The following is a 27468-nucleotide window of genomic DNA, read 5'->3' as shown; positions in this document are numbered from 1 at the left end:
GCTTAGGGCAGTGGTTCCCAAACTTGGCAACTTTAAGACTTGTGGACTTCAACTCCCAGAATTCTCCAGGCAGCAGACCTCTGCTGCCTGGAGAATTCTGGGAGTTGAAGTCCACAAGTCTTAAAGTTGCCAAGTTTGGGAACCACTGGCTTAGGGGAATGTGCGAATGCCACTCTTAAGGTTCTGCATGGACAGGAAGAGGAGGATGAAGCCTTTCAATGCCTCTTTTTAAAAAAACCTCACCTCTTCCTTAAATAATTTCCTAGTCACCAGTCAGGGTTGGCATCATATCCCAAAGAATGCATCTCTCTCTTTTATATCCCCAGAGTGTGTTCAAAGTCCACATGATTTAAATGAGCAAAAATGCAGCTGAGTCCACCGGATTGGAATGAATGAATGGAGGAGAGATTTTCCCCTGGAGTAACGCCAGTCTGCTCCCAACACACACACACACACACACACACACACACCGTCAAGGTATCATTTTCTCTGTTCTTTCCAATCTTCACTTCCTTCTCCAGCAGAGAGTCTCTGGCTCCCTGTACAGGGTGGGGCATAACCTTTTCCTAGGGGGTCACAGCAACACTTGTAATAACAACACAAATAATTCATACACCATTCGAAAGCCCATCAAAAACTGAGTTTATTGACACGATTTAATAGTCAGTATGACCACCATTAGCCCTTCAAACAGCATTCAAACGAGGTGGATAAGAACACAACAAATCTTCAAACAGTTCCGTTCGATTTTCCAGATTTTTCAACACAGTTTCCAAATTCATTCTCAAAGTTTCAACCGAAACAAATTTAACATTTAATAGCTCATTCAATTCAGTTTTTTATGGGCTTTAAAATGAGGTGTCGATATTCGGTTGAAACTTTGAGAATGAATTTGGAAACTCTGTTGAAAAATCTGGAAAATCGAACGGAACTGTTTGAAGATTTGTTGTGTTCTTATCCACCTCGTTTGAATGCTGTTTGAAGGGCTAATGGTGGTCATACTGACTATTAAATCGTGTCAATAAACTCAGTTTTTGATGGGCTTTCGAATGGTGTATGAATTATTTGTGTTGTTATTACAAGTGTTGCTGTGACCCCCTAGGAAAAGGTTATGCCCCGCCCTGTACTAAAGTCCCAGTTTATTTTTAAAGGTTTTTTTCTTTTAACTAGATAAAGTTTAAAAACATTGGATAGAGCAGTGTTTCTCAACCTTGGCCACTTGAAGATGTCTGGACTTCAATTCCCAGAATTCCCCAGCCAGCGAATGCTGGCTGGGGAATTCTGGGAGTTGAAGTCCAGACATCTTCAAGTGACCAAGGTTGAGAAACACTGGGATAGAGTGTGACATTTCTGGCATAAACAGATTTGATCTTACAACAATTACAATTTTTAATCCATTACATAGGTGTCTGAGGTCAATCAGATGGCCTGCCCGTTGAGCCTTTCTTTTATATAATTACTAACCATACAAACCCATATCCAATTCCTACCTATCGCACATTCGTAATACCCTATTTTCCCATTCTTAACTTGTCTGTGTTTTTCTGTCCCGCCCTTTTCCTTTCATTTCTAACCATCGGTACCATTTGTCCCAGATTTCGTGATATTCCGCCTCACCTTCCTCTATTAAGCTCTAGAGTCAGTCTGTCCATTTCTGCGCACGTCAGGTTCTTCCTTATAATTTCTTGTTCCCAGGGAGTCTCCGTATTTTTCCATTTTTGTGCAAAAACCAGGTGAAATATGCAGCATTAAATGTAGTCCACCTTTGCCATGATTTTTCTTTTGTGATCCCTAGTTGAGTTGTTCGCCGCCCTGAGTCCCTCCCGGAGAAGGGCGGCATACAAATAAAATTAATCTTAATCTTAATCTTAGTAGAAATAATTCTGGCCTCAACTCCATCTTTGGATTTAGCATCTCTTCCAGGGGTGGGTTCCTGCCAGTTCTAACCTCTTCTATAGAAGAAGGTTCCACAAATCTACAGGGCCGTTTAGAACCGGTTCTAGCTCCCTCCCCCTGCCTCTCCGCACATCATCAAGATGAAGAGCGAGAGGAGGAATTCTGGGAGTTGAAGTCCACAAGTCTTAAAGCTGTCAAGTTTGAACACCCCTGGGTTTTTTTTTCTAAAGGGTTAGGGGTGCAAGGGTCTTGTAATTGGACAGCTTTAAGACTTGCACACTTCAATGCCAGAGTTCCTGAGCCAACATGACCGGAGGACGAATTCTGGGAGTTGAAGTCCACAAGTCTTAAAGCTGTCAAGTTTGCAAAGCCGCTTGCAAAGAAGCTCAAATAATACTAGCCAATTTTTTTAAAAAAAACAATCAGGATTTATGGAATATCTCCGCCGTTAAGAGCTCTCTAAAAGAAGACATAACCAGCAATAAATGCACACAGCACGGGATGGCAAAGCGCAGACAAATATAGCGGCTTGTTTAAAATAATAATAATAATCAGTGGTTGGAAAGCAAATACAGAGAAAAAGTTAAGAGGCAATCAAGTCGGAATGTGTAACTCTGAGCACATTCCAGTTTTTAAAATGCCTGAGGAGTTTCTTTAAGGGTTTTGCAGCTTACTGTTAAAACACACACCCTTAAGCACGCACACATCGTTCTTATGAATGGGACACACACCATGTCGGTCGTGATTAACAACAACAACAACAAAAACCCCAAATATGTATCCAGAGATTCACAAACCTCTTTAAAATAAAATAAAAAAGTATGTAGAAATTTGGCAGTTTCCCCAAAAAAAACTTGAGCTGGGATAAGAGACCAAGTTCCTTCTTGGATTTTTATATTTTAATCTGAATGTTTCCCCCCGCCCCCGAATGATCGTACATCATTCTTTTCTCTGTTTTTACACTTTGTAGTAATGGACGCCACCCAGAGTCTTTCGCGGAGTTTGGGTGGCCCCCGTGAAATTCGACAAGTGAGTACAAATTGCAGGAAATCAAAACCACACCGTGGTGGAATATATCTTGGCCTGCTGTGTGAATATTCAGCTTTTATTTCAAAGGTTCTAGTCTTGCGGGTCGGCAACCTTAAACACTCAAAGAGCCACAAAGGTCCTAACTGGAAGCCCACCCCCATTCAAATCTGGAGCCGACCGGAAGTCCGAGTCTCCTCCTAGCGCTGCATCCTTTTTCCTCTACCTGTCCTAACCAAAAGCCCTATCAATTCTGGAACTGACCGGAGACAGGGAGCCGCAGCATGGATGAAAAGAGCCACATGCGGCTCTGGAGCCACAGGTGGCCGACTCCTGTTCCAGTCCTTATGATTAGAACACAGGAGACTTGTTTAGTAAATTCTTAAATGAGAGGCCCAAGGGATTGGGCTTAATTGGTGTTTCCGACGATAAATGAGATTTCAGGTAGTCCATGACTTATGACAGTTCACTTAGTGACTGTCCAAAGTTGCAACGGCACTGAAAAAAGTGACTTATGACCATTTTTCACCCTTAAGGCCACTCAGGCATTTCCATGGTCCCATGAACAAAATTCGGATGTTCATATTTACGACGGGTTGCAGCGTCCGGGGGTTACGTGATTCCCCCTTTGCCACCAAGTCCGTGGGGAAGCCAGATCCACTTAACAACCGTGTTCCTCATTTAACAATTGCAGCGATTCACTTAACACCCGAGGTGGCGAGGACGTTCGGAAAAGGGGGCAAAACTCCCTTAACGAATGTCTCGCTTCGCCGTAGACATTTTGGGGCTCAGTTGTGGTTTTAAGTCGAGGACTGCCTGTAAAAGGATCGAAGCCAGCCACTGTTTCAAGTGCCGCGCCTGGGAACTTACCTTCGACACAGTGTTCCACCTCTTCCAGGTTGCGCAAAGTAATCCTCATCAGGCTGGAGTTCAGCATCAGTTCGTTCTTGTGAACAGGCCACATGTAGTGCGGGGCGGGATTGACGAAGAAAATCCGGGTGTCCCCCGTGGAGACCTGGTTGTCGCAGATCAAGGGGTCCCCAAAGCCCCCAATCATCACCTTGTTCCCGCCGTCCAAGAGGATCTCATGAGTCACCACCTCTTTCCCCTTCAGGTATCTCCAAACCCTCACCTGGAGGAAGGAGGAAGAATTAAAGAAGGTGATGTTAGAACAGAGCGGAGCGGCGGAGAAGAGAAGAGAGCAAAGCAGAACAGAAACATCGGAATAGAATAGAAAATAGGAATGGAATAGGGTAGGGTAGAATGGAATGGAATGGAATAGAATAGAATTTGAACAGAACAAGGAATGGGAATGGGAATGGGAAAGGGATGGGGATGGGAATGTAATAGAATAGAATAGAATAGAATAGAATAGAATATATGGAATGGAGTAGGAATAGGAATAAGAATAGGAATAGGAATACAATAGGGAATGGGAATGGGAATGGGAATGGAATGGAATAGAATAGAATATTTTATTGGCCAAGTGTGATTGGACACACAAGGGATTTGTCTTCGAGGCATACGCTCTCAGTGTGCATAAAGAAAAAATAAATATATTCATCAAGAATAACAGGATACAACACTTATACTGAGAGTCATAGGATACTAATAAGCAATCAAATCATACTAGGAAACAATAAAAATAATATAAATTGTAAATATACAAGCAACATGGTTATAGCCATAAGTGGGAAGAGATAGGTACTAGGAAGGAAGAGAAGAATAATAGTAATACAGTCTTAGCAGATAATTTGAGAGTATTGTGGGAATTAGGTGTTAAGCAGAGTGATGGCGTTTGGGGGAAAAACTGTCCTTGTGTCTAGTTGTTCTCGTGTGCAATGCCCTATAGAGACATTTTGAGGGTAGGAGTTGAAACAATTTACGTCCAGGATGCGAGGGGTCTGTAGATATTTTCACAGCCCTCTTTTTGACTCGTTCAGTGTCCAGGTCCACAACGGAAGGCAGGTTGGCAGCCATTGTTTTCTCTGCAGTTCTGATTCTCCTCTGAAGTCTGTGTCTGTCTTGTTGGGTTGCAGAGCCAAACCAGACAGTTACGGAGGTGCAGATGACAGTTGCAAGAATTGCAACTCCAAAAGGCTTCCTGTCCTGTGCGGTTGCTAAGAATTGGCAACGTGTTGTCTATCACAACTTGCCATTGCCAACTCACCACGCCCAACTTGCCGCAAGACAACTCAGTATGGTCAATTTGCTACGGGGACAACTTGACATGGGGCAAGAGTTACATTGATATAGTAAAGGTAAAGGTTCCTTTCGCACATGTGTGCTAGTCGTTCCCGACTCTAGGGGGCGATGCTCATCTCCGTTTCAAAGCCAAAGAGCCAGCGCTGTCCGAAGATGTCTCCGTGGTCATGTGGCTGGCATGACTCAACGCCGAAGGCACACGGAACGCTGTTCCCTTCCCACCAAAGGTGGTCCCTAATTTTCTCCTTGCATTTTTAACGTGCTTTCGAACTGCTAGGTTGGCAGAAGCTGGGACAAGTCACGGGAGCTCACTCCGTTACGCGGCGCTGGGGATTCGAACCGCCGAACTGCCGACCTTTTCTGATCGAAAAACTCATCGTCTTAGCCACTGAGCCACTGCATCCCTCCATTAGAATAGTCTAATTCAGTGGTTCCCAAACTTGGCAACTTTAAGACTTGTGGACTTCAACTCCCAGAATTCTCCAGCTGGCTTAAAGTTGCCAAGTTTGGGAACCACTGGTCTAATTGAATCATCACAGAGTGAATGCCAAAGGACAAGCAAAACAAAATGTGAGTGAGAAACAATTTTAAATAATTCAATTAAATTGTTGAATTATCTCACAGCGAGTTGGCCGCAGCAAAATTGGCTGCAACGAATTGTCCCATTCCGTTGACAAGAATTTGACTGCGGAAGCAGAACTGCCTCCAAAGACCATTGCAAAATCCGGCTTTTTTTTATTATTATAGCCTATCTCTTTTTAGATTAGAATCCACATCTTCACAGCTGTGAAGTTTCAGCTGGCAATTATTATTTTTTCTTCTTGCCTTGTTTTTTTCTCCCTAAAAATCCTCCGCGCCCCAATTAAATGAAAACCATAAAGGACAACGATCGCAAGAAAACCGAACCAAATTTAAAACCGGCACACAGAAGAGGTAAGGACAAATATACAAAGGAGTAACGCAACATTACGCCGGGGGGGAAGAAGGATGGGCAACTTATTGTGCATCGTAGCAATAACAGTTATAGCAATAGCAGTTAGACTTATATTCCGCTTCATAGGGCTTTCAGCCCTCTCTAAGCGGTTTACAGAGTCGGCATATTGCCCCCAACAACAATCTGGGTCCTCATTTCACCCACCTCGGAAGGATGGAAGGCTGAGTCAACCCTGAGCCGGTGAGATTAGAACCGCTGAACTGCAGATAGCAGTGGGCACTTGTAACTGCAGAACTAGGAGTCAGCTGAAGTGGCTGCAGTACTGCACCCTAACCACTGCGCCACCTCGGCTTATGAAGTCAAAATGAATTGATTTTTTAAAAATGATATGGAGGGGGTGGGGATTATACCAATTTGGGGAGGAATTAAAACAACCGTCACCCAATTAAGTGGGAGCATGGATCGGGAAGCCTAGGTCAGAACAGTGAGTCAGTAGACATCCCCGCCCTAAAAATAAGACCTTTTTTGGTGGCAAATATATATATTTGTCGTGTGTGTGTGTGTGTGTGTGTGTGTTGCAATTGTGCTGATAAATAAATTGCAACACAAATGTAACAAGGCAATATAAAAAAAATGGCTTTCTGCCTGGATGGCTCCTAGAGTGAGCCGATAGACAGAAAATGGAAGCAGTATGCTCCCTCCCATATTTGGGCATACCAGGAGTTGTGACACAATACATACATACATACACACACACACAAACACACACAAACATACATACACACAAACACACACAAACATACATACATACATATGCAACAGTAAAAATATTGGGTTTCTGTCTGGATGGTCTCTTGTGACGAGCCGAAGGACAGAGAATGGAAGTAGTGATCTTCCTCCCATATTTGGGCATACCGGGGCTTGTTATATATATCTTGTGACGAGCCGATTTGACAGATAATGGAAGCAGTTAGTTAGGGTTGTGACACTAATTAGATAGATAGATAGATAGATAGATAGATAGATAGATAGATAGATGATAGATAGATAGATAGATAGATAGATAGATAGATAGATAGATAGATAGAGTCACAACCCTAACTAACTGCTTCCATTATCTGTCAAATCGGCTCGTCACAAGAGTCCATCACGACAGAAACCCAATATTTTTACTGTTGTCTTTGTTATATTTGTGTTATATTTGTGCTGATAAATAAATAAAGGGAGACTAGTATAGATCTATTTCAAGCTATTTAGCTCTCATCAGCTAGCCAGAATCCCAGTAAGGGTATGGCTAGCTGATGAGAGCTAAATAGCTTGAAATAGATCTATACTAGTCTCCCTTTATTTATTTATCAGCACAAATATCACACACACACACACACACACAGGGTAAGACTACTTGCATTTTGTGTTCTATGTTTTTCGGAGTATAAGACGCCCCTTCCACCCCCCCCCAAAAAAGAGGGTGAAAATTTGGGTGCATCTTATACACTGAATGTAGCCCCACCCACCCACCAGCCCCCAACCCTTTGGCCTCTGCCTCCCCACAATTTACCTTTTTGCAGCAAATGAGGGCTTGCAGAGGCTTCAATAGGCCATAACAATCCCTGCAGCCTGAAACAGCTGATGATCAGGAGAAATTGAAAGTGAAACTTGCTCTTTGCTCCACTTGGCAAATTGCTGGGAGGCAGATTTTTTTTTTCTTGTGCTAATCAGGCTGTTTGCTGCAAGGAGGTAAGTCAACAACTACAAATGCCTAAGGAATGTTCAAATTATTAGACTTCTTTTTTTAAAGACTGCTTCATTATTATTATTCTAGACAACTTAACAAAATGAAGAACCTTTTAAAATAAATGCTTGATCTGAAGAGGCCCATTGCTATTGCTTTAAAAAGTGCTATTCTTTTAAATAGCAGAGAATAACTATACTTCCAGAAAGCACATCAATTTTAACAGCATCTGTACAAGTATAGTCTGAAATATAACACTACAAACAGTGTATATTGTCTGTGCTGTTTGCTGTTTGTTGCAAGGAGGCAAGGCAGAGGCAGACATTCTTCCCTTGTTTCCCTCCCCAAAAGCTAGGTGCATCTTATAGTTTAGAGAGTCTTATACTCTGAAAAATACGGTATTTCTTGCAGTGCTCACCTTTCACAGACGGGAAGAATTTTCCCAGACTGCAACTGACCCTCCCTTTACCATACCTGGAATATTTCTTCATGGTGGCTGAGCCCCTTGTGCAGAGAGGGAAGGAGCAGACAAATACTTCTCACTTATCAAGAAACAAATATTAGACATTCCTCAAACTTGAACTGACAGCGGCTGGTAGCTTTTCTAGCTAGGAAAACCACAGCTTAAGAGTGGAGTGCAGAAGGAATAGATCAGACATCCTCTCCTTGGTCATCAGTGGAGACCGAGTGGAGCAAGTGGCCAGTTTGAAGTTTCGGGGGTGTTATCATAAAAAGAGGACCTGGCCTGGGGCAACTCACATTGCAGCCCCAGTTCAAAAGGGCCCAGCAGAGATTATACGACCCGAGACTTTTCGGGGAAACAACAACTGAATGGAAAACTGCAGCTGACCTTCTACCGCTGCACCAGAGTATTTTAACTTCCTGCGCCTGTGTGTGATTTGCCAATTGTACAGTGGAGGATAAGGCAGCGCTCCAGAGGGTCAACGTCATTGCCTAGAGGATCCTGGGTTGCCCCTCTCCCCTCTTTGGAAGAGTTTTATACCTCCCGCTGCCTTAAGAAAGTTCCAAACATCCTTACAGGTCACACAGTTAGGTCTCCTCCGGATTCCATCTGCCAGCCAATGTCGGCTGGCGACTCCCCGGGGCAGAGCCTTCTCTGTTGCAGCGCCAGCCCTCTGGAACGATCTCCCCGTGGAGATCCGGACCCTTACTACCCTTCCGGCCTTCCGCAAAGCTGTTAAGTTCTGGCTGCTCCAGCAGGCCGGGGGACTCTCGAAATATCCAGCCCCCCCCCCGGAAATTGTGACTGTTGTATATTTTAATATGTTGTTTGTGTCTTATCCCCCCCTCCCTTGTTTTACTGTAAGCCGCCCGGAGTCCTTCGGGAGTGGGCGGCATACAAATCAATAAAACTATAAACTATAACTAAACTTAAAGATCCATCTCATCCTGGGCACCCCCCTTTTTTTTTGAACTATTATCATCTGGCAGCCGGTACAGGGCAATAAAAACAAGGACGAATAGGCTGAAAAACAGGTTCTACCCCAGAGCAGAACTATATTGCATTCTACTGCATAGTGCAATATTAATGCAATACCGGGATTTCAATTTCAATTGTATAGCATGTGAAGGATGTGCGTTTGTGTTTTTATTTTTTATAGTTATAGTGTACACTGAAGATGGCATTTAATTTTGTTGTATGGTGTGCAATGACAATAAACTAAACTTTCCAAATACTAAAAGAAACCACAGTTTTTATGGGCTGTAGGGCTTAAAGTTATCATTCACGACTCTAGGGGGCAGTTCTCATCTCTGTTTCAAAGCACAAGAGCCAGCACTGTCCGAAGACGTCTCCGTGGTCATGTGGCCGGCATGACTCCACACCGAAGGCGCACGGAACGCTGTTCCCTTCCCACCAAAAGTGGTCCCTGTTTTTCTACTTGCATTTTTCACCTGCTTTCGAACAGTTCACCGACAAAAGGGCGAACGACAAAAGCACGCCCGACTAAACCGCGGTGACAAAACCGCGGGTTCTAAGCTGCGCGGATGAATGAGCGCTGAAGCATGCCGACAACAGTGCGCTGACAGAAGCGCGCTGTAAACCTAAACCTAACCCTAAACCTAACCCTAAACCTAACCCTAACCCTAAACCTAACCCTAAACCTAACCCTAAACCTAACCCTAAACCTAACCCTAACCTAACCTAAATCGCGCTTCTGTCAGCACGCTGTTGTTGGCGCGTTGATGACTTCGCGTTGATGACATCGCGGTTTTAGCGCTGTGGTTTTGTTGGCGCGCTTTTGTCAGGTCACGCTTTCAAACTGCTAGGTTGGCAGAAGCTGGGACAAGTCACGGGAGCTCACTCCGTTACGCGGCGCTAGGGATTCGAACCACCGAACGGCCAACCTTTCTGATCGACAAGCTCAGCGTCTTAGCCGCTGAGCCGCCGTGTGCCTATTCTACTATATAGTGCAATGTTAATGCCATGTCAGGGGTTTTCAATTGAATCGTGTAATAGAACGGGAAAGATTTGTGTGTTTCTGTTTTATTTTCGCAGTTTTCTTATGTACAAAGGACGCCGAAGATGGCATTTAATTTCGTTGCACGAGGTGCAATGACCGTTAAACTCATGTTGGAAGAAATGTCCTTTTCGGCTCCAAGTGGAGGAAAAGACACTGGAAACATGGAGGCTGCTTGGAAAGATGGTTTTAATGGTGGACAGGGTCATATCGCTTGAGGTCCTGAACAGAAAAGGGGGATCCCATGCTTCCAGATGTTGGGTGAGGAAAAAAGGAGAGGAAAAAAAGGCCTTGCTGAATTTTTTTCTACTCTCTGTTCGGCCCCACCTCTCTGTTTCCTGTTCCTGTGTAAGAAATGTATTCTGATTGGTTGCCAGACTCCGGGGTGTGTGTGTCTTAGCTACCTTTGTAGGTTGTGTGTCTTTTGAGTCCCAAGCTTGGTTGAGCATTGCTTCTTCCCAGGTGCCCTCTGGTGAGATGGGTGAAGGGCTGATACTATCATGCCTTCATCCCATCCCCCGGGAGCTGAAGGGGGGAGGTCTTTGTTATGTAGAGTAGACGGGCCTTTTAATGGCCCGTTGACCAAAGTGGGGGCTATTAAGAGTGAGTCCGTTTCCTGCCTAAAAACATGTTTCTCCATTTCTGATCCAGGGAAAATATCATATTCTGCCTTTTCATTATTTCCCAGGATATTTCTTTTTTTTTTTCCTAGAAGAGATGGGTGGGCGCTAAACTTCCCACGCTCGGGAAGCCCGGGAAGACAGAAGAAATGGCTCCTAGCAAAGCCCAGATTGAGAGAGGTTCTCCGACAGCGGAGTTAACAGGAACCACACCGGTTGAAAGAAAGAAAAAAACCAAACTGTTCCAAGAAAGGGAGAAAGGAGGCCTTGGCATCGGGCTGCCTTCCACTTTGCTCCAGATTCAAGTTGTGGCAGGAGGAAGCGGGAGGAGGAGGAGGACCCACAACCAAATAGGAGCACACACCAATAGCCCCACCTCGTTTCTTGGCAGAACAAGGGGAAGATTAGGAATCGGAGAGGCCCCGGATGTGCATAGCTTGGCGGAGAAAATGTCTGTAAGCAGAATTTTTTATGCCAAGGTTGAAGCCAGGCTGGGCCCTTCCCCCACCTGTTTCTCTGAACTGATCTGGAAAGGGAAGGTCTCTCTCTCTCTCCTCTCTCTCTCTTTCTCTCCTCTCTTTTTCTCTTCCTCTTTCTCCCCTCCTTTTTCTCTCCTCTTCTCTCTCCTCTCTCTCTTCTCTTTCACTCTCTTCTTTCTCTCTCTTCTCTCTCCTTCTCTCTCTTCTCTCCCTGCTCTCTCTCTCTCCTCTTTTTCTCTCCTCTCTCTCTCTCCTCTCTTTTTCTCTTCCTTTCTTTGCTCTTCTCTCTCCTCTCTCTCTTCTCTTTCTCTCTCTTCTCTCCTTCTTTCTCTCCTCTCCCTGCTCTCTCTCTCTCCTCTTTCCTCTTTCTCCTCTCTCCTCTTTCCCTGCTCTCTCTCTCTCATCTCTCTCTTCTCTTTCTCTTTTTCTTTTTTCTCTCCTCTCCCCTCTCCTCTGTCTTTCTCTTCTCTTTCGCTCTCCTCTTTCTCCCTCCCCTCTCTCCTTCTTTCGCTCCTCTTTCCCTGCTCTCTCTCTCCTCTCCTTTCTTTTTCTTTTTTCTCTCTTCTCTCCCCTCTCCTCTGTCTTTCTCTTCTTTCACTCTCCTCTCTCTCTCTCTCTCCTCTCTCCTTTCTCTCCTCTCCCTGCTCTCTCTCTCATCTCTCTCCTCTCCTTTCTTTTTCTTTTTTCTCTCTTCTCTCCCCTCTCCTCTGTCTTTCTCTTCTCTTTCACTCTCCTCTTTCTCTCTCTCCTCTCCTTCTTTCCTCTCTCCCTGCTCTCACTCGTCTTTCTCTCACTCTCCTCCTTTTCTCTCCTCTCTCTCTCTTTCTCTCTCCTCTCCTCTTTCTCTTTTTCTCTTTTCTCTCTTCTCTCCTCTGTCTTTATCTTCTCTTTCACTCTCCTCTCTTTCTCTCTCCTCTCCTCTTTCTCTTTTTCTCTTTTCTCTCTTCTCTCCTCTGTCTTTATCTTCTCTTTCGCTCTGCTCTTTCTCTCTCTCCTTCTTTCTCTCCTCTCCCTGCTCTCTCCTCTTTCCTCTCTTTTTCTCTTCCTCTCACTTTCTCTCTCGTCTCTCCTCTTTCTCTCTCTCTTCTCTCCTCTTTCTCTCTCTCTCCTCTCCCTGCTCTCTCTGCTCTATTTCTCCTTCCCTCCCTCCTCCCCCTCTCTCCCCCCAAATGCAAATAAAAGAATAAAAGCATGCCTGGCGTTGTTGACTCATACCAATATAAAATGTCATTTTACTTAAAAATATTTACAAGTTTGAAAGATGGGGTAAAGGCTAATGTCTTTACAGAAAAGAGCGATTTAAAAAAATTTTTTTTTAGCAAAATTGAATTAAATATTGTGGCAAGGGCTTTTCCATTGATGCTGAGAAGGTGTGTGTGTGTGTGTGTGTGTGTGTGTGTGTGAAACAATATACTATATTGAAATAATACTGTACAATTAAAATATATAATACAATACTACTGTATTGATTAGACAAGGTCATATCAGAATCCAAAACAGAGCAATGGGGCCTGTATATAATATATGGTTATATGGACCCTAGGTGAAATTACCTTCTCAGCCTCAGTGGGAAAGCCCTTTAGGCGTTCTGTCACAATGTTTAATTAAATGAGAGCAGCTCATTTAGTTTTCCTCAATCTTCCTTCTACGCCTCTCCATTTTGAAGATTAAACACCCGTACATGCCACCGAGGGCTTTAGGAAGAAAATAAATGAATTTTAAAATGAATGAATGAATGCGGGAGGGAGACCAAACCCAAAAACTCAGCTCTGAGCTACTTTAAGGCCTGTGATTTAAGCAAGGCATTGGGGGTGGGAGGTTTTTTTTTTGCCTTGGGGTTATGAATATGTTGGCAAGATCAGCCAAGGACTAAAGATTTACAGGGATTCATTGTTTTAACCTGGCTGGGGAGGGAGGGAGGGAGAGAGGGAGGAGAGGCAAGGGAGGAAAGGAAGGAAGGAAGGAAAGGAAAGAAGGGAGGAAGGAGGGAGGGAGGAAAGGAAGGAGGGAGGGGGAAGGGAAGGAAGGAAAGAAAAGAGAGGGAGGAAAGGAAGGAAGGAGGGAAAGAAGGGAAGGAGGGAGGAAAGGAAGGAAGGAGAGGCAAGGAAGAAGGGAGGAAAGGAAGGAAGGAAGGAGGGAGGGAGAAAAGGAAGGAGGGAGGGAGGAAAGGAGGGAGGGAAGGAAGGAGGGAAGGAAGGAGGGAAGGAAGGAAAGAAGGAATGGAAAGAAGGAAGGAGGAAGGGAAGGAAGGAGAGGCAAGGGAGGAATGGAAGGAAGGAAGGAAAGGAAAGAAGGGAGGAAGGAATGATGAAAGGAGGGAAGGAAAGAAGGAAGGAGGGAGGAAAGGAAGGAAGGAGAGGCAAGGAAGAAGGGAGGAAAGGAAGGAAGGAGGGCGGAAAGGAAGGAGAGGCAAGGGAGGAATGGAAGGAAGGAAAGGAAAGAAGGGAGGAAGGAAGGATGAAAGGAAGGAAGGAAAGAAGGAAGGAGGGAGGAAAGGAAGGAAGGGGAGGCAAGGAAGAAGGAAGGAAAGGAAGGAAGGATGGAGGGCAGAAAGGAAGGAAGGAGGGGAGGAGGAGGGAGGAAAGAAAGGAAGGAGGGAGGGCAGAAAGGAAGGAAGGAGGGGAGGAGGAGGGAGGAAAGGAAGGAAGGATGGAGGGCAGAAAGGAAGGAAGGAGGGGAGGAGGAGGGAGGAAAGAAAGGAAGGAGGGAGGGAGGGAGAGAGAGAATCACTAAACAGCCAGTTCAGGAAAGTTAAAAGCCTATCACCTTCCCACCCAGAGGCTGGAGCAATTAAGATGAGCTGCATTAGAAGCCCCCCCCCTCCCAGATCCCTTTTGGGTACACAGAGGATTAAAAGCAGAAAAGGTAGGAAGGAACATTCTAAGAGGATCAAGTTTGAGCAAAGGTGATACCAGCAACAAGAGAATTTAAGAGTGAGAAAGGAGGAAGGGGGGTGGGGGAAACCGCTTTTAAGTGGTAGCTGAAATTTACATTCAGAGGAGCAGCCAACCACTTCAGGAGAATTGCCCATTAAGAACCCCTGCAGGGTTAATTGGAGGGGGTGTGTGTCTCCCTTTAAAAAAAACAGGGGGGAGGGCAACCTTTCTAAGATGTTTTCCTTGGCAGACTGCTGAATGAAAGCACCTTTATTCACATCACCATCCTCCACATCACTCTAGGACTCTGCAAAAGTTTGTTCCCTTGTCACATTGTTATGCCTGGACCCTGGATGGGGATGCACAACTACTCTGTGTGTGTGTGTGGAATTAACCCACCTTAGGTGGTCCAGGTAGATAAATACAGTTCTACAGAGGAATGATGGAGTCTTGTCCTCTCCACCTCCATAACTGTCTGGTTTGGCTCTGCAACCCAACAAGACAGACACGGACTTCAACGGATAATCAGAACTGCAGAAAAAACAATGGCTGCCAACCTGCCTTCCATTGAGGACCTGGACACTGCAGGAGTCAGAAAGAGGGCTGTGGAAATATCTCCAGACCCCTCTCATCCTGGACGTAAATTGTTTCAACTCCTACCCTCAAAACGACTCTATAGGGCACTGCACACCAGAACAACTAGACACAAGGACAGTTTTTCTCCCCCGAATGCCATCACTCTGCTAAACAAATCATTCCCTCACCACTGTCAAACCATTCACTAAGTCTGCGTTACTATTACTATTAGTCTTCTCATCGTTCCTATCGCCCATCTCCTCCCACTTATGACTGCAGGACTGCAACTTTGTGGCTTGTATCCTTATTCTCAGCAAATAGTTTCCCTGAAAACTTGCGACTTAAAAACTACACAGTCCCCTTTTTCTTTTTCTCAAAGATTTTTTAAAATCTTTTTATTCTCTTACATACCATTTTAAGTATACAGTCACATGAATGTTCTTCTTCTTTACATTTATAATTCTTATTAGTTTCCACCCATTGCTTCTTGTCCTGCCTTCAGGTGCTTTGGAGAATAGCTTGACTCCCTCTTCTTTGGGGCAGCCCCTGAGATATTGGAACATTGCTATCGTGTCTCCCCTACTCCTTTTTTTTTTCATCAGACTAGAATAGAATAGAATAACAGAGTTGGAAGGGACCTTGGAGGTCTTCTAGTCCAACCCCCTGCTTAGGCAGGACCACTTCAGACAAATGGTTCTGCAACATCTTCTTTAAAAACCTCCAGTGTTGGAGCATTCACAACTTCTGGAGGCAAGTTGTTCCACTGATCAATTGTCCTCACTGTTAGGAAATTCCTCCTTAATCCCAGGTTGCGTCTCTCCTTGATTAGTTTCCACCCATTGCAACTATTTTCCAGTGGAGAACAAGAAGCAAAATGGGTGGAAACTAATCAAGGAGGGAAACAACTTAGAACTAAGGAGAAATTTCCTGACAGTGAGAACAATTAATCAGTGGAACAGAAGTTGCCTCCAGAAGTTGGGAATGCCCCAACACTGGAAGTCTTTAAGAAGATGTTGGATAGCCATTTGTCTGAAGTGGTATAGGGTTTCCTGCCTAGGCAGGGGGTTGGACTAGAAGACCTCCAAGGTCCCTTCCAACTCTGCTATTGTATTGTATTGGTCCTAACATCAAAACTGGGGAGGGAGGAACAGGGGTGCCTCTTTCAACCTAGCACAGAAATGTCCCCACACCTGTAAAACGAGTTATATCGAAGATACCAGCCCAAACTTCTCCTTTCAGGGTATATTGTATATCTGCTATTGTATTGTATTGTATTTGTATGAAAATAAAAAATAAAAAGTTTTCTTTTTAAAAAATCCACGTCTTCTCTGCCTTTCCTTTGAGCCTTAAAGACAACCCCCGTGAGGCAGATTGAATTCTTAAGCTTAGTGACTTACAAGATCCCCATGGTCTTGGGATCAACATTTAAACCCTTGGCTCATATTTACCACCGTGGCAGTGATTCCCAGGGTCACGAGATTCCCCCTCCCCCTTTTTGCAACAAGCATCGACTGGACCACCATTTAACCTGCATGGTATAAGGCCATGATGGCTTAATGTTTTTTTTGTTCTCGCGCATACACGCACATCTCCCACATGCGCAGCAGAGACCCAAAATCCAGCTGAGCGGTGGGAGGTATGCATGTGTTGAAAGAAATGTCCTTCTGGGTTCGGCTCCAAGTGGGCAAAAAGACACTGGAGACATGGAGGCTGCTTGGAAAGATGGTTTATTGTTGGACAGGGCCACATGGCTTGAGTCCTGAACAGAAAAGGTGATTGCATGCTTCAATGTTGTTGGAGAAAAGAGAAGGGCCGACTGAGATGCTGAAAGTCCCTGGTTTTATGCCCTCTCTGGCCTTTGATCTTGATCTTGTATTCTGATTAGTTGTCAGGCTCCCATGGGCCCATGCAGGGGCAACTCTCTAGGCTGCGTTTTGAATCCAGGTTTGGTTGAGCTCTCAGATGCCATGTGGGGGAGTTGGGTAAAGCGCCAATATTATCATGCCTTAATCCCATCTCCCTGGAGCTGAAGTGGAGAACTCTTTATTATGTAAAGGGACTAGCTTGGCCTTCTTAATGGCCCACCGACAAAGTGGGGATGGGCAGGAAGCTGCAGGCAGCTATTCTGTCTTTTAAAACGTGTTTCTTCCTTTTCACATCCAGAGAAATATTCTGCCTTTTCAACATTTCCTAGGATAATTTCATTTTTTCTGGGAGAGGGCTGGGTGATAACTTCCTACACATACATGTGCGGTGCTGCTGAGCTGGGGCAACGGCTTTGTGTACCCACAAATAAGGGTCCACATGCCACCTGTGGGTCACCATCACGGGCGTAAGGTCTCCTGCCTTGGAGCCCGGGGTTGGACTAGAAGACCTCCAAGGTCCCTTCCCAACCAAGCCGACGATTCTATGTTCTAGGAAAGCTTGCGGCGGGCAAAGTCAAGGGGGAAGCCAGGTTCCCTTCACCGCCCTGTGAATAATTGCTATGGTTCACTGAATAACTGTGGCTGGAAAGGTCGTAAAATGGGAGGGGAATTCACTTAGCGCCTGGAAATTTGGGGTTCGGTTGTGGTGCTTAAGGCAAGGACTATACCTGCATCCAATTTTCACTCCTCCCTCCGCCGTTCCCCGTGGACAAGCAGTACTACAGAAATATTTCAGAGAATAAAGCTTGTGGATTGATGTTGCAATATAGATTGAAAAATGCCAGCAACTAGCTGGCACTTTGGGTCTGGTTTATTTGTTTTAAAATCAGCACGGTTTAGCAGAGGGGGAAAAAATCCATCATAGTTGGGAGGTGATTTCAGACTCAAACAAAAAGGTAAAGGTTCCCCTCGCACGTCTGTGCTGGTCTCTAGGGGGCGGTGCTCCTCTCCGTTTCAAAGCCGAAGAGCCAGCGCTGTCCGAAGACATCTCCGTGGTCATGTGGCCGGCATGACTCAACTCCCGAAGGCGCATGGAACGCTGTTCCCTTCCCACCAAAGATAGTTCCTATTTTTCTACTTGCATTTTTTACGTGCTTTCGAACTGCTAGATTGGCAGAAGCTGGGATGAGTCACGGGAGCTCCCTCCGTTACGGGGCGCTAGGGGTTCGAACCACCGAACTGTCAACCTTTCTGATCGACAAGCTCAACGTCTTAGCCTGAGCCCCTGAGCCAAACAATAGACAGCAACTATTTTCAACAGGAATTGGCAACCTTAAACACTCAAAGAGGCATTTGGACCCATTTCCCACCGAAAAGAAAACACCGGGAGCCACAGAAACTCCTTCCCGTGCCTGACTATTTCCCGAGCGCCCACAAAACTAGCATACGGAGTTGAATTAAGTCTTCTGTTTATTTCTGAAACTTTTCTTTTCGAAACGCTGAATGAATCTCATGCCGGCGGGTATTACACATTGGTGGTTGCGAGGCATATTTTGAGCGACAGGGAGCCGCAGCAGAGGGTTTGAAAGAGCCACATGCGGCTCCCAGAGCCACACGGGTTGCCGAACCCCTCGACTAGCGGTTCGATTCCAAAAGGTGGCTTTGAAACTTTCCCAAACTTTTTACAGAACGTGTAAAAAAGCAGCTGTATGGGTGCAGATGTTTAAGGCTGGGTGCCCACAGCAGCACTTTTTCAAAGGCTTTTCAAGCCACCGCCTCGCCTTCCTTGCTGTCTAAAAATACTTAATTATGCCCCAGCAGAACATTTAAACCCAATGAGAATCATATGTCCTCCTTGTCTTTAAGAAAATGGAATTCTGTCTTTTTTTTATTAAAAGTTTTTTTTCTTTTTAGTTTTCAAAACTAAAAATGATTCATATTAATTCTAGTATTTTAAATCAAATATATTTGTACAGATTACCATCATCCTACCGCCATTCTCTTTTGACTATAATTGTTTAAACGTCCTTCATCATAAAACATACCAAAACTCAAGTCATAACCACATACTGGCATCTCATTTGCTATTTCTAGTATCCCAATAACACTATTCCTTATGGCCTATTCTAGCTAGACACCAATAACATTTAGTAACAAAGGTTTATACAATACAATAGCAGAGTTGGAAGGGCTCTTGGAGGTCTTCTAGTCCAACCCCCTACCTAGGCAGGAAACCCTATACTGTTCCAGACAAATTGTTATCCAACATCTTCTTAAAGGCTTCAAGTGTTGGGGCATTCAAAACTTCTGGAGGCAAATTCTGTTCCACTGATTAATTGTGACTGTCACGAAATTTCTCCTCAGTATTAGGTTGCTTCTCTCCTTGATTAGTTTCCACCCATTGCTTCTTGTCTTGCCCTCTGGTGCTTTGGAGAATAGCTTGACTCCCTCTTCTTTGGGGCAGCCCCTCAGATATTGGAAGACTGCTATCATGTCTCCCCTGGTCCTTCTTTCTATTAAACCAGACATCCCCAGTTCCTGCAACCGTTTTTCATATGTTTTAGCCTCCAGTCCCCTAATCCTCTTTGTTGCGCTTCTCTGCACTCTTTCTAGAGTCCCAGCATCTTTTTTACGTCGTGGCGACCAAAACTGGATGCCGTATTCCAAGTGTGGCCTTACCAAGGCCTTATAAAGTGGTATTAACCCTTCACGTGATCTTGATTCTATCTTTCTGTTGATGCAGCCTAGAACTGTGTTGGTTTTTCTGGCAGCTGCTACACACGGCTGGCTCCTGTTTAAGTGGTTGTCCACTAGGACTCCAAGATCCCTTCTCACAGTTACTACTATTGAGCAAGGTATCACCTATACTGTCCCTGTACATTTCGTTTTCCTTGCCTAAAATGTAGCACCTTACTCTTTTCACCATTGGATTTAATTTTATTAAATAGTGCCCAATGTTCAAGTTTGTTTCAAGTTTCCAATCTTCCTTTCCAAATCACTGTTTACAATTTACATCCAATTTCCCCATGTTGTACCCATGCTTATATATACATTGTTTATCATTATCTCTCCTTCATTTGACTATATCTATTATCATAATTCAGTTCTGTGCCTTTTTTAAAAAAGTTTTTTCCCCCCAAAGTGCCTATAATCATATAGGCATTCAGGAGTGCCAACCAATCCATCTTTGAAATGAGTTGGCACTGGTGGGATATCAAAAAGATTTGTGGGCACATTCATTCAAGAAGTTGAGTGATATTCAACCAAAATGGCATAAAAATCAGGGATGACACAGTTACCAGGTTCCCCCGAAAATAAGCCTTATTTTCTTTGGGAACCTCACCCCTCCCGCCAAAAACAGCTAGGGCCATAAGGGCAAACCTTTCGCCCACGTGCCACAGGGGGCATGCAGCACTGCCACCCTACTTCAGCTGTACCTCCCACCAGGCAGCTGGTTATCGGGTCTCTGCCATGAACGTGTAGGGGGTGGGCCGCGTCTGTGTGTGGGTGCATGCATAAGGTGGGAAGCATGCGGGAGGGCGTGCATGCATGCACAGGGAGGTAGGGATATGTAGGGGGCTGTCCGTGGATGCCCATGGAGGTGGGGTGCATGCATGGGGCTGCGCCCGCATTCCATTTGGACAGAGGTTGGGCGTGCGCGCACCCATTCACACATGCACATCGCCACGATGTAGAAAAGATGTGGAGACTCTAGAAGAGTGCAGAGACGACCAACCAAGATTAGGGGACTGGAGGCTAAAACATATGAAGAACGGTTGCAGGAACTGGGAATGTCTAGTTGAATGAAAAGAAGGACCAGGGGAGACATGATAGCAGTCTTCCAGTATCTCAGGGGTTGCCACAAAGAAGAGGGAGTCAAACTACTCTCCAAAGCACCAGGAGAAGAAGCAATGGGTGGAATCTAATCAAGGAGAGAAGCAACTTAGAATTAGGGAGAAAATTCCTGACAGTGAGAACAATTAATCAGTGGAAAAGAATTTGCCTCCAGAAGTTGTGAATGCCCCAACACTGGAAGTCTTTAAGAAGATGCTGGATAGCCATTTGTCTGAAACGGTGTAGGGTTTCCTGCCTAGGCAGGGGGTTGGACTAGAAGACCTCCAAGGTCCCTTCCAACTCTGCTATTGTATTGTATTATATGCCCATTTTGGGCACTCAGTCCAGAAAAGGTCATCCATCACTGAGCTAAGGCTTGTTTCCAGGAAGTCTTATTTGGGGGGGGGGGTTGCAGGAGGTGGCGAGCACAATCCATGTGATGATTAGGGAAGGACTGCCTCTTGTGCTGGCTATGCCCACCCCTTCACTAGGGCTTATTTTTGGGGTAGGGCTTATATTAGGCTTAACCCCCCCAAAAAATGGGCTAGGCTTTACTTTTTGAATAGACCTTATTTTGGGGAAAACACAGTAGTTCTCTACTTACAACCACAGTCGAGCCTAAGATTTATGTTGCTAAGTGAGGCATTTAAGTGGGTTTTGTCCCCTCTCTTGCACCAGCGGTTAAATGAATCACCACAGTTGTTTAAGTTAGTGACACTAACTTAAACCACTGCATTGTTAAGTGAACGGGTTGTTAAGTGAATCTTTGACTTCGCTCGCCATTGGGGATTACGTGACAGCAACAGTCGTAAGTATGAACCAGTTTGGAAAAGGATCTGAATTTTTGATTCCTGCTACAAAGTGTGAAAAACCATTTTCAGCGCTATTGTGACCTCAGTCACTAAGTGAACTGTCGTTAAGCCGAGGACTGCCAAGAGTTAGTTCTGCCACTGAATTCCAGCTGACGTTCCTTCAAAACTCACATTGGGAATAGTGTCATTTGCAAATGATGCGCAAGAGAAATTGAGGATTGAACGCTGTTGGCTGAGTCCAAAGCAGCTTCGTTGTGTTTGATGATTTATTGCTCTACTTTTTTTTCTTAAGCATCTGCCTCTGGATCGTTTAATTCTTCCTCATCCCTGCAGCAAATCCCTGTAAATTGCTCAATTCCTTTCCTTAAGAGTTGAGAATTATTCCTAGAGGAATCCATGCACGGGTCTGTCTTCGCCGTACTCTTCTACTGGTAGCAACTCCTATTGCAAAGGTAGGTAGCCTCCTCTAAGAACCCCTTTCTTAATCTAGATATATAAAAGCCAAATACCACTCAGGCATCATCACGAAACCTCTAGAGCCATAAAGCCTATAAAACCTGAAATTTGGCACATCTTGGCTTCTAGGTGCTCGCTAAGAAAAGATTTTTCGAAATGACCATTAGTAATTCTTATACAGTAATTAATACGCTCTGATGCTAAGGAGTTAGACACTCTACTCCCTTCCCCAACTGAAAAGAACTCTGTTCCAACTGCCAGTTGCCTTATATTAACATGCTCTGATGCTAAGGAGTTAGACATTCTACTCCCCCTCCCCAACTGAGAAGAACTCTGTTCCAACTGCCAGTTGTCTTATATTAACACACTCTGATGCTAAGGAGTTAGACACTCTACTTCTCTTCCCAAACTGAAAAGAACTATGTTCCAACTGCCAATAGCCTTATATTAATACGCTCCGATGCTAATGAGTTAGACACCCTACTCCCCCCTCCCCACCTGAAAAGAACTCTGTTCCAACTGCCAGCTGCCACACATTCCGTTACCTCAGTTTAAACTGGCGGGCGTTCCACTCCTTCCCTCAGGAGCGGTCTGGGCTGCTTACAGTACTAAACATCGGTACCTCACCAAAGTGTCTATGCTTATTCCACCTATGGAATTGCTTCCGGACTCAAGGCGGCAGGAGCGATATTCCCTTATGTGTTTCAATCACCGATCATCACTGAGCCAATGGACTGTGAACCAAAATTTCCCTGCATGGCTTCAGCGCAAAGCACGGGTGTCCAGCTAGTATAATATAATAACCTGAATATAATAAGATCATGCTGTGACAGGGGATAAACCTTACATAAATATCTTCCGAAAAGCTGTGGGAAGATTTTGCTTTGCACAAGGGGATTCCTCCCACCCACCCACCCACCCTAAACCCTCTTTAATTGCATCGTTGTACCCACAAATCTTTTTGATCTCCCATCAGTGCCAACTCAGTTCTAAGATGGACTAGATGACCTACAGGGTCCCTTCCAACTCTGTTAATCTGTTGATTCAAAGAACTCTTTAAAAGATGCTGCAAAATCTTTAAGCCAGCATTTGCCAATCTTGACAACTTTACATTACGTGGATTTCAATCCCCCAAAATCCCGGTAATTCACCCTGCACCACCACCACTGTCCTGCCTTGCTGGTGAGCTCCCACAGTCACACATGGTTTATATTTCACCGGGCAAACCTGGTTTGTTAAAAAAAAAAAAAGTTAAAACACACCCAGGCTTAGTGCAAGGTGTAAATCAAGACTTCGGTCTGGAAGAGAGGTTTTGCTGTATTTAATGAAGACTTATTCTCAGGCAATCATCAATTGTGTTATTATTAGGGGGTATTTACAAAGACGCTTGCTCCTGGGGAGGAAAGCTACGTCAAATCTAGACAGCATGCTAAAAAGCAGAGACATCACCCTGCCAACACAAGTGTGTCTAGTCAAGGAGATGGTTTTCCCAGTTGCAATGGATGGCTGTGAAGGTTGGACCATAAGGAAGGCTGAGTGTCAAAGAATGGCGGCCTCTGAACTCTGGTGCTGGAGAGAGAAGACTCCTGCATTGAGTCCCTTGGACTGCAAGGCCATCCAACCGGTCAGTCCTGGAGGAGATCAATCCTGACTGCTCTTTAGAAGGTCCTAAATCCTGAAGAGGAAACTCAAATCCTTTGGCCACCTAATGAGAAGGAAGAAGGACTCCCTGGAGAAGAGCCTCATGCTGGGAACGATGGAGGGCAAAAGAAGAAGGGGACATCAGAGAATGAGGTGGCTGGATGGAGTTACTGAAGGCAGCCGGCGTGAGCTTCAATGGACTCCAGAGGATGAGAGAGGACAGGAAGGACTTGGGGGACGTTGTCCATGGGGTCGCGAAGGGTGGGGCACGACTTCGCAACGAACAACAACATTTATCCATCAATTTCGAATCACAGTCACAAAAGAATCACAATCTGACACAAGTATATATTAAAGGGAAGGGAACAAGTGCCTGCGGTATGTTTTTGTTTGTTTTAGTGGCTGAGAGTTTAAAAGAAAACTTTTATAAAAAAAAGTCCCTAGAATGTATCTTTTAAGAGTAGCTCAGGGGAAAAAACAAGGTGGGTGTTTGCTTCCAAAATGTCCTGCTGACTCCCTGGTGGAAGGGAGGGAGGTTTTTATTTGGGGGGTGGATGTTGAGGTGTCCAAGGCACACAAAATAGGGGTTGGGGGGGTTATTCCCCATTTCTTGGAATTTAATTCATATTTTTTTCCAGTCCCGGATGGCACAATCAGCTACTGCCCATTTCCGTGAGTGATGCTGCTATGAAGGGGGAAAAGGGGGCGGAGGACAGGGGGGGGCAGGGGGGGAAGAAACTCAGCTTGCGGGGAAGAAAGCAAGAAAGCAACTTCTTTCTCCCAACTAATTTAACCCTGCAAAATAAAATCCCTCTTGATACCTTCTGGGGAGAGAGAGCCAGCCGCTGAGATAAAAGCACAGAAACCTAGAAGAGTGTTTTCCTTTTTTTCCCTTTCTTTCTTTCCTTCCTTCGCTCTTTCTTTCTTTTCTTTCTTCCCTTCCTCCGCTCTTTTTCTTTCCCTCTCTTTCTTTCTTTTTCCTTCCTCCGCTCTTTCTTTCTTTCTTTCTCTTTCCTTCCTCCGCTCTTTCTTTCTTTCCCTCTCTTTCCTTCCTCCGCTCTTTCTTTCCTTCTCTTTCTTTCTCTTTCCTTCCTTTGCTCTTTCTTTCTTTTTTCCTTCCTTTCCTCTTTCTTTCTTTCCCCCTTTCCTTCCTCCGCTCTTTCTTTCTTTCTTTCTCTTTCCTTCCTCCGCTCTTTCTTTCTTTCCCTCTCTTTCTTTCTCTTTCCTTCCTCCGCTCTTTCTTTCTTTCCCTCTCTTTCTTTCTTTCCTTCCTTCGCTCTTTCTTTCTTTCCCTCTCTTTCTTTCTCTTTCTTTCCTTCGCTCTTTTTTCCTTCCTTTCTTTCTTTCCCTCTTTCCTTCCTCCGCTCTTTCTTTCTTTCCCTCTTTCTTTCTCTTTCCTACCTTTGCTCTTTCTTTCTTTTTTCCTTCCTTTCCTCTTTCTTTCGCTCCCCCTTTTTCTTTACTTCCTCCACTCTTTCTTTCCCCCTCTTTCCTTCTTTCTTTCTTCTCTCTCTCTCTCTCTCCCTTTCCTCCTCCCTCCCTTCCTTTTCTCCTAACCAGAGAGCGGAGGGTGTGGGGGGAGATGGGAAAGCAACAAGTGAGGCTACGCGATCGCCCTTTTTCCTCCCAGTTCTCCAGCGAGTAAAATTCGGACTGAGAAGGAAGAAAAGCCCCCCCCTCCCCAAAATTTCCCACCGCGGGTGTGCGCGTGCGTAGGGAACTCTCTCTCTCTCTCTCTCTCTCTCTCTCTCTTCCTCTCCTCTTCTCCTCTCTCTCCTCTTCCTCTCTCTTCCTCTCTCTCTTCCTCTCCTCTCTGTATCTCTCTCTTCCCCCCCCCCCATCAGCCGCTGCCCCGCGCTTACCTTGCACGAGTAGGTCTGGTGCACCGGGTCGACGTTGAAGATCTCCTCCACCGTGCCGGTCAGGACGACGTTGGCCTCTTCCTCCCGCCGCTCCAGCTCTTTCTCCGGACAGCTCCGGTTGCCGCGGGCCGGCCACGGCGCCAGCAGCAGCAACAGCAACAGCGAGCGCAGCAGAGGCGGAGGCAGCCGGGCGGAGGCGGCGGGGGGCGACCGGGGGGAACCCTTCGCCCGCCGCATCGCGGCAACAAAAGACCCGGCGGCGAGTCCGCGAGGAAGCCGGTGGAGGTGGGGGGGGGGGTTGGCCCCGCGTCCCTAGGCGGCCAGCCCCTTTGGCGCGGCGATCCTAAGTTGCCAGGCGCGCGGGGAAAGGGCGAGAGAGAGAGATCCAGAGAGAGCGAGGGGGAGATTCAGAGAGCGAGAGAAGAGATCCAGAGAGAGCGAGAAGGAGATCTAGAGATCCAGAGAGAGCGAGAAGGAGAGATCCAGAGAGTGAGAGAGATCTAGAGATCCAGAGAAAGGTATAGAGAGACACACACACAGAGAGAAAGTGCAGCCGGGAAAGAAGGGAGGGAAAGGGAGGCGGAGAAGGGGGAAAAAAGACGGGGGGAGGTGGCGTGGCCGGCCCCGCCGAGAGCTCCGTCCCTTCCCGGCTCAAACTGGCCGCTTCCTTGGCCGCCGCTGGCTGCAAAGGGCCGCGGCGGGGGCGGCTGGGGAGCGCTTTGAATTGCTGGGGAGGAGGAGGAGGAAGGAGGGAAAGAGAGAGCGAGAGAAAGCCGGGCTGCGCTGCCCGCCTCTGCAGCCGCGGGAGGGACCGAGAGAGAGGCGGGCTTGGAGTGGGGAGGGGGACGGGGCTCCGGCACAGAGACCGCCCCCTACCCGCCGCTGGAATCGCCGACGCCGCTCCGGTTAAATGGGGAAATCACGCCGCCGCCGCCGCCGCCGCGCGTGATGTGACTTGCCAAGGTGCAGCGGCGCTCGGCTCAAGGCCCTCCCGAGGGCGGGCGGGCGGACGGGCGAGAAAGGCGGAGCCCGCGGCTCGGACCGCGCTGCCTCGGGCGGAAGGGAGGAGGCGCCGCCGGCCGCCTGTCTGGGAGTCCGGCGTTCCGCCCGCCCGCTGGGCGCTGGCGAGGATTGGTATTAATGGAATAGAATTTTAGCATAGGATAGGATAGGATAGGATAGAATAAAATAAGGAATGGAATGGAAGAGAATAGCATAGAATAAAATAGAATAGCATAGCATAGAATAAGGAATGGAAGAGAATAGCATAGAATAGAATAAGGAATGGAAGAGAATAGCATAGAATAGAATAAGGAATGGAAGAGAATAGCAAAGCATAGAATAGAATAGAATAGAATAGAATAGAATAGAATGAGGAATGGAATGGAATGCAAGAATAGCATAGAATAGAATAAGGAGTGGAAGAGAATAGCAAAGCATAGAATAAGGAATGGAAGAGAATAGCATAGAATAGAATAAGGAATGGAAGAGAATAGCAAAGCATAGAATAGAATAGAATGAGGAACGGAATGGAATGCAAGAATAGCATAGCATAGAATAGAATAAGGAGTGGAATGAAATGGAATGGAAGAGAATAATATAGAATAGAATAAGGAGTGAAATAGAAGAGAATAACATAGAATAGAATAGAATAAGGAATGGAATGGAAGAGAATAGCATAGAATAGAATAAGGAATGGAAGAGAATAGCATAGAATAGAATAAGGAATGGAAAAGAATAGCATAGAATAGCATAGCATAGAATAGAATGAGGAACGGAATGGAATGAAAGAATAGCATAGCATAGAGAGCCAAGGTGGCGCAGTGGTTAAATGCAGCACTGCAGGCTACTGCTAGATCAGCAGGTCAGCGGTTCAAATCTCACCGGCTCAGGGTTGACTCAGCCTTCCATCCTTCCGAGGTGGGTAAAATGAGGACCCAGATTGTTGGGGGCAATATGCTGACTCTCTGTAAACCGCTTAGAGAGGCCTGAAAGGCCTATGAAGCGGTATATAAGTCTACTGCTATTGCTATTGCTATAGAATAGAATAAGGAGTGGAATGGAATGGATGGAAGAGAATAAAATAGAATAGAATAAGGAGTGGAATGGAAGAGAATAGCATAGCATAGAATAGTATAGTATAGAATAGAATAAGTGGAATGGAATGAAAGAGA

At 45.6% G+C, this 27468-nt stretch overlaps 1 protein-coding gene across 1 annotated transcript in view; it reads right to left on the bottom strand.

The window, feature by feature from the left end:
• The window catches only part of AGRN (agrin), a gene marked incomplete in the record, with an annotated part of 268173 nt that extends 242503 nt beyond the window's left edge, over positions 1–25670 (bottom strand). Inside the window, 2 exon segments of the mRNA XM_087702674.1 lie at positions 3793–4054; positions 25295–25670. Of these exon segments, the coding sequence (XP_087558800.1) occupies positions 3793–4054; positions 25295–25531 (499 nt within the window).
• Positions 25671–27468: the final 1798 nt, after the last annotated feature.

This window comes from Thamnophis sirtalis, unplaced genomic scaffold, assembly GCF_051295495.1.
Source record: "Thamnophis sirtalis isolate CommonGarterSnake01/CBP01778 unplaced genomic scaffold, rThaSir2_p1.2 scaffold_15, whole genome shotgun sequence".
In the NCBI taxonomy this organism is placed as follows: Eukaryota; Metazoa; Chordata; class Lepidosauria; order Squamata; family Natricidae; genus Thamnophis; species Thamnophis sirtalis.
The sequence above is the reverse complement of the archived record's forward strand: the minus strand, read 5'-3'. Positions and strand labels throughout refer to the sequence as shown.